This window comes from Mus pahari, chromosome 15, assembly GCF_900095145.1.
Source record: "Mus pahari chromosome 15, PAHARI_EIJ_v1.1, whole genome shotgun sequence".
Lineage (NCBI taxonomy): Eukaryota > Metazoa > Chordata > Mammalia > Rodentia > Muridae > Mus > Mus pahari.
This window is the reverse complement of record NC_034604.1, coordinates 73,096,409-73,102,545: the sequence shown is the minus strand read 5'-3', so window position 1 is coordinate 73,102,545 and position 6,137 is coordinate 73,096,409. Positions and strand designations below refer to the sequence as shown.

Genomic DNA, 6,137 nt, shown 5'->3' with positions numbered 1-6,137 from the left:
GCTCAAAGAACCATCTCTTCAGCTGCCCTGCCCCCATCTATTTAAACACAGCTGCAGGGCAGGTGGCTCAATGCACTATCTCTGGGCCAGGCTCTCTAGGTACTGCAGTGACCTAAATAGTCACAGTCTTCAGCCTTCAGCCCAAAGAGGGCAGATGTGTAAACAAAAAAAGCTACCTGAAAAAATCGTGATCCTGGGAAATCCACCACAAGGTGACCGACCTATGAGCCACAGCTCAGATATAAAATGGAAAGGGGTCCTGAAATCTTGTTTCCCACAGCGAAACCTGCTCAGTCTTGGCAGCCTGAGCATTGAGCAGTTAAAGGCACTCAGCTCTGAAGCTGACACACATCCTTAGATCTTCAGAAATGACACAGTTACTGTAACAGATCCAGTTGCCCAGTTTGGTGTGCCGTCAGCTGCTGGCAGCTGTGGGGTCCCAGTAAGAGGAGACACTTCATATGAAAATTTGCTTCTAGACAAAAGCTAGAAGGATTTTGGGTCCGAAGAGCAAGACAGGAGAGTCACTTACTGCTTGATGGACAGGTTAACTGTTGGTGTGAGACAGCAGCTCTAGCGATGGAGAGACAGGGTGGGTGTGCTTAATGCATTTGCTTTGTGCATTCTGAAGTGGCCGGGGTGCTCACTATCCAGCCCTGTTTATTGCGCAGCGGCACGTTTGAATAACTACCGACAGGGTTCCTCCCAGGTCACCTACTCTGAAGGATGAAACCACCCAGCAAAGCCGGATTGGCCAGCTGCTGCTGGTCTGGTCCGCACCTGCCCCCGCACTCGCTCTGCGTTTACCCGTGGCCAGCCCTAAGCGCGACACTTGCTGGGTCCACCTAAGACCCAGGACCCCAGACTGTTAAGCTGGCGTGGATGGACGCCCGGACGCCGGAAGTTCCCTGTGGGGACTTGCTGCAGAATGCGGTGAGTGACGTGTGCCCTAGGGCTCTGAGGACCAAGGTCGTCGGTTTTAGGGTATTGGATCGTGGCCGCAGCCGTGGAGATGCTAGGAAACTAAAGTCCTGAGCCAAAGTCGTGATGGCGGACGCTGGGCAGCTGGGGATGCAACTTGTTCCTACAGAGCCTGGACCCTGGTCCCATACCTGGCGCATCCGCTTTCTCCTCCTCCCCACCCTTCAGTCCTATCCACGTCCCTGGTCAGGTGTCCACCTGGGAGAGTCTTTCCCTTCCTCCAAGTCCCGCCTCATGTCCCAGATCCCGCCCACCCCTCCTTTTCCTCCTAAAACCCAAGCACCGCCCATTCCTTCCCTGCCTGATGTCTTCTCCAACCCGGTCAAAGCAAATCTGTTAACCCTGGCAGGTCGTTACGTTTAAAAGAATCTGTTAGAGTCCACATCATCTACATTCTTCTTCTGAAAGGCCGCCTGCAGCAGGGAACATGCACAGAGAAGCGCAGGGTCCGGGTTCGAGGACTTGCGCTTCCATCAGTATGGGCACCGCAGGCTTGGAACAAAGATTACTCACTCAAGATGTGTAGACCATAAAGCATCAAACCGAAGCCTCGCAGTCACCGCAGTGGCATTTCTGTATGGTTTGTGCCGTGCGCTATTAAACAGCCAAAGCAAATACAAAGGTTCCATGAGCCTTTGATACGCGGTGGACTATAGCGACAGGGTGACTGCTTCCTGCGTTGATGGTGGAGTTTACAGCTCTGCTCATGTTTTAGATATGTCCATCATAGAGGGACAATTTGTTCCTAGGGATGTAACTGCCTGTAATCCCAGGGCTCCAGAACAGAGGTAGGCAGATCTGAGTTCCAGAGGTTGCCTTAAAAAAAAAAAAAATCAGGTGCCCCGCGGCACGGTGGGCAATACTTACATTCCCAACACGGCAAGGCAAAAGGAACAACACAAGCTGGAGGCCAGCTGGGTTCATGCAGTGAGTTCCAGCCCAGTCAGGGCTACATAGGGAGACCCTCTCTCAATAAGCAACAACAAAATTAATGGGTGTGTTTGTCCACAGTATTTACAATGTCCTACACTAATAGTAAATACTTTATTTATTTAATTACTTACCTAAGATTCATTTTTCAGGCCGAGAATCTACTTCAAGAGGTTGAAGAACATTTCCGAGCTCTGACTACAACACTAAACCTCAGAAATATCCTTTCCCCGTTCTTACTCCACACCCTAAAGCCGTTGGTTGTCGATTGCTGTGGGGTAGCTGCCTGTTCTCTGCTATTAGGGTATGACTGTTTATACATGGTCCCCCAGTACTTACATTGGTGCTTCTCTATGGCATCTGGATGCATTAAGTATAATTGGCTTCCTGCTTGGCTGGCAGTGCAGGGCATCTGAACGGCTTGTGCACAGCTCAGGGAGCAGATGTGCCTGCCACACAGGCTGAGGGGCTGCCTTGCAAGCCTAACTGAGCTAGTCTGGTCTGCAACACAGACTCCACAGTCATCGGGAACCTTAGAGAGCAGAGCTGATGGTCTCCAGCCAGGAAGGGCGTGGTTTGCTACACTTCATTTTGACCAGAACAAGCAATTCAGTCTTGTGTCTCAGAAAAATGAAATCAAACAATTAGACTATAATGTTCAGTCCCAAACTCTACATGTCAGTGAACTTCTCTATATTTAGAATGGCCAGTTGGGACTGGGTAATGAGTGACTGTCTGAAGTCTTTACTTGTGAGTTCATTAGAATACAGTTATTTTATAAAATTTTGAAATAAATTGGATTTTACAGTTTGTGTAAGTCTAGGTTAAATTGCCCCAACACTTGTGCAACCTAAGGGTTTTTGTTTTTTGGTTTTTTTTACATCATTAAATTCACTTTTCAGAAAAATCATAGAAAGGGGCTGGAGAGATACCAAACATTTAAGAGCATTTGCTGCCCTTGCAGAGAGACCAGGTTTGCTTCCTAGAACCCATTCGGTGGCTCACAGCCATCTATAACTCCAGTTTCAAGGGATCCCATACCAGCTCTGGTCTCCTTGGGCACTGAGCATGTTTGCAGTGAATATAAATACATCCAGGCAAAACACAGTAAAATAAATCTTAAATAATAAATCAAGTGGAGATGACTCAGCCTGAAGGATGCTTGCTGCCTGAGCATTAGTTCAGGCCATGGGGCCCAACCTAAAGGGAGAGAAAGGCCTCCAGGATGTTGTCACCTGACCTTAAACCTGGGTCATTGTATACACACACACAAACACATACATACACCCCCCCACATATTCACACACAAACAGGTACACACACATTCATACATACACACAAACACATACATATACCCCCCCACAAACACACACATACATACATACATACATATACACACAAACACATACATACACCCACACATACACACATACACACCCATACAAACACACACACACAAACACGTACATACATCCACACATACACACAAACCCATACCCCCACACAAACACACCCACACACACACAAACACACACAAACTCATACACACACACTCACCACACACACAAATGCATACACATAGACAAACACACAAACACACACACAAATGCATAACACACATAAACATACACACACACACTCACCACACACACAAATGCATACACATAGTCAAACATACACACACAAACACATACACACACTCACCACACACACAAATGCATACACATAGACAAACACATACACACACACATACACACCACATACTCACCGTACACACAAATGTATACACACAAATGCATTCGCACAAATGAATACACACAAACACATACACACACATACATTCACACCACACACACTAAATATATTTTTTAAATTAAACCATGAGAAAGTTATCTTAAACAGAGTTTATTCCACTGTATTTAAACTCAGAGTTTAGCAAAACAACAACAACAACAACAACAAAAACAGACTCAGGTCCTTGAGCCTATGTGCAGCAAGGAGAGATGTTTTCAAACTTGGTCCACAGCTGAAGAGGACAACACCCTAAAAAAGCTGAGGGGAGGTTATAGCGGACTGGGACAGCGGCACTCCCTCAGTGTGAAAGCTTCTAGCCCATGTGCCCAGGCCCCTGGGCAGCGCAGGTGCAGGCTGAAGCAGAATTCCTCCGTGAGCTAGGCTCACGGGACCACATAGGCATTCTCCTTGACTTTGTACTGGAAGAAATGGGAAGTCGCATAGAGGACTTACAGAGAAACGTGGATGACCTCATGACTCAGGCTGGGATCGAGAATTCTATCAAAGAACCAGCGGTAAGGCCGGCCATCACTAAGGCAGTGCCTTCGGGTGTTTCCGCTTCTGTTATCCCTAGCGAATCACCTCCCCTGATTACTAAGTGAAAAGCCTTTGGTACCAATGAGAAATGTTTCCAGGTGCTCTTTGACAGCTAAAGCGTAGTCATGGTTCCTGAAAAGGTACATAATCCAAATGAAAACTCTCATCTAAATATCAGATTTTAGGAAAGTATTTTTCACCTTGACTCCTTAAGTCAGTTTTCAGCCACAATATAAATTATAATGAAAGAAAGGCTGGGACGGTGGCCAGTTGTTCCTGTCTTAGATAATACTTTTTTTGATCATTTAAATAGTGACATATGTTGTTTGATCACAACATACTGAGCCCTACTCTATCCCATGAGCACCCCAGAGGAAGACACTCAGCATCTGTCATGGAAGCACTCCCTTTCCATGGAATTTCAGTCTTAAGGAACAAATAAATCTTGGTTTAGGTTTAGACTGTGTATATTATATACCTGTGTGTCATACATAGAGACACAGCTTATAAGATACTTAAGCATGTTATGATATGGTCTTCTGACTATATATGAGGTCTCAATGAGCATTTTTAAAAATAGTTTTTTTAAAAAATATTCATTTATTTTATTTATATGAGTACACTGTAGCTGTCTTCAGACACACCAGAAGAGGGCAAACAATCCCATCACAGATGCTTGTGAGCCTTCATGTGGTTGCTAGGAATTGAACTCAGGATCTCTGGAGGAGCCGTCAGTGCTCTTAACTGCTGAGCCATCTCTCCTGCCTGAGCATTTTTATATTAGCATACATTAGCATTATGACATTTTATTTCTTTAGTTCCAACGTGTGTGTGTATGTATGTATGTGTACATGCATGTATGTGAGCACACATGTGCCAGAGATGAGAGGACAGACAACTTGTGGGAGCTGCTTCTCTTCTATGTGGCTCTAGGAAGCTGACTCAGATCATCAGGCTGGGTAGCAAGCGCCTTCACCCTGAGTCATTCCCCTGATTCCATTATGGTGCTGCTATACACATGCGACATTCTACTCTCTTCTATTCACCCCACCCTGTCCCCAACTTCCAACTGCTGCCCCAAAACCCTCCCATGGGCATTGTGCAGTTTAAATACTTTTTTAAAAAAATTCTTTCTCACAATCAATTTATGACAAATCACTCCTACTTATCCAGCTGTATCAGAGCTGGGTCACCTATTAATGATGTATGGATATCCAAATCACTAGCTTTCAAACCTCTGGAGAAACAAGCACAGACGTCATAGGGAGGTCCCATTCCCGAATCTCAGCATGACAGAATAAAAATAAAACTTCTGACTGTAGGCAGAACATCAGATTTACTTCTCAAAGTTCTACCAGACATGTCCCAGTCACCGTGGACTCCAAACCTTCCACCCTCCCATCCCCTACCCTGTCATCTTTTGAGACCAGGACAATGGGGTGATGGCAGGAACAGGCAGGCCTGGTCTCCATGATAAACTGGCTTGCGTGTTACTCTGACACTCACCCAGCGGGGTGAACGCCCCAAGCTCTGGCTTCTGTGTCCCGTTGATTTAAAAGCAGACTAGAATAGGCTTAGATGTCACACTGAGTGGTTAAGTAATTGTCAGACATTTGTTTCCGCCATACATAGTCACCAAAGGCCACTTGGCTTAGACCTTTTTAAATGTTTATTTAAACATGGTTAAAAATCTTACAGATTCAAGACCTACATAATTAGAACACTTGCCCCAGTTTGTGCTCTCTCTTGGCTGGGGGTTTCATATTAAAGATCTGGCAACTAGGGGCTGGTGAGATGGCTCAGCGGGTAAGGGCACCTGACTGCTCTTCCAAAGGTGCAGAGTTCAAATCCCAGCAACCACATGGTGGCTCATAACCATCCGTAACAAGATCTGA

At 45.8% G+C, this 6,137-nt stretch overlaps 1 protein-coding gene across 1 annotated transcript in view; it reads left to right on the top strand.

Annotated features, from left to right (window-relative positions):
• Positions 1 to 794: 794 nt before the first annotated feature.
• Positions 795 to 6,137, top strand: part of Hsbp1l1 (heat shock factor binding protein 1 like 1) — a 6,020-nt gene continuing 677 nt past the window's right edge. The window contains exons 1-3 of the mRNA XM_021215125.1: positions 795 to 933; positions 2,064 to 2,130; positions 4,126 to 4,220. Of these exons, the coding sequence (XP_021070784.1) occupies positions 883 to 933; positions 2,064 to 2,130; positions 4,126 to 4,220 (213 nt within the window). The 5' untranslated portion in view covers positions 795 to 882. The remainder of the gene's footprint in view (positions 934 to 2,063; positions 2,131 to 4,125; positions 4,221 to 6,137) is intronic.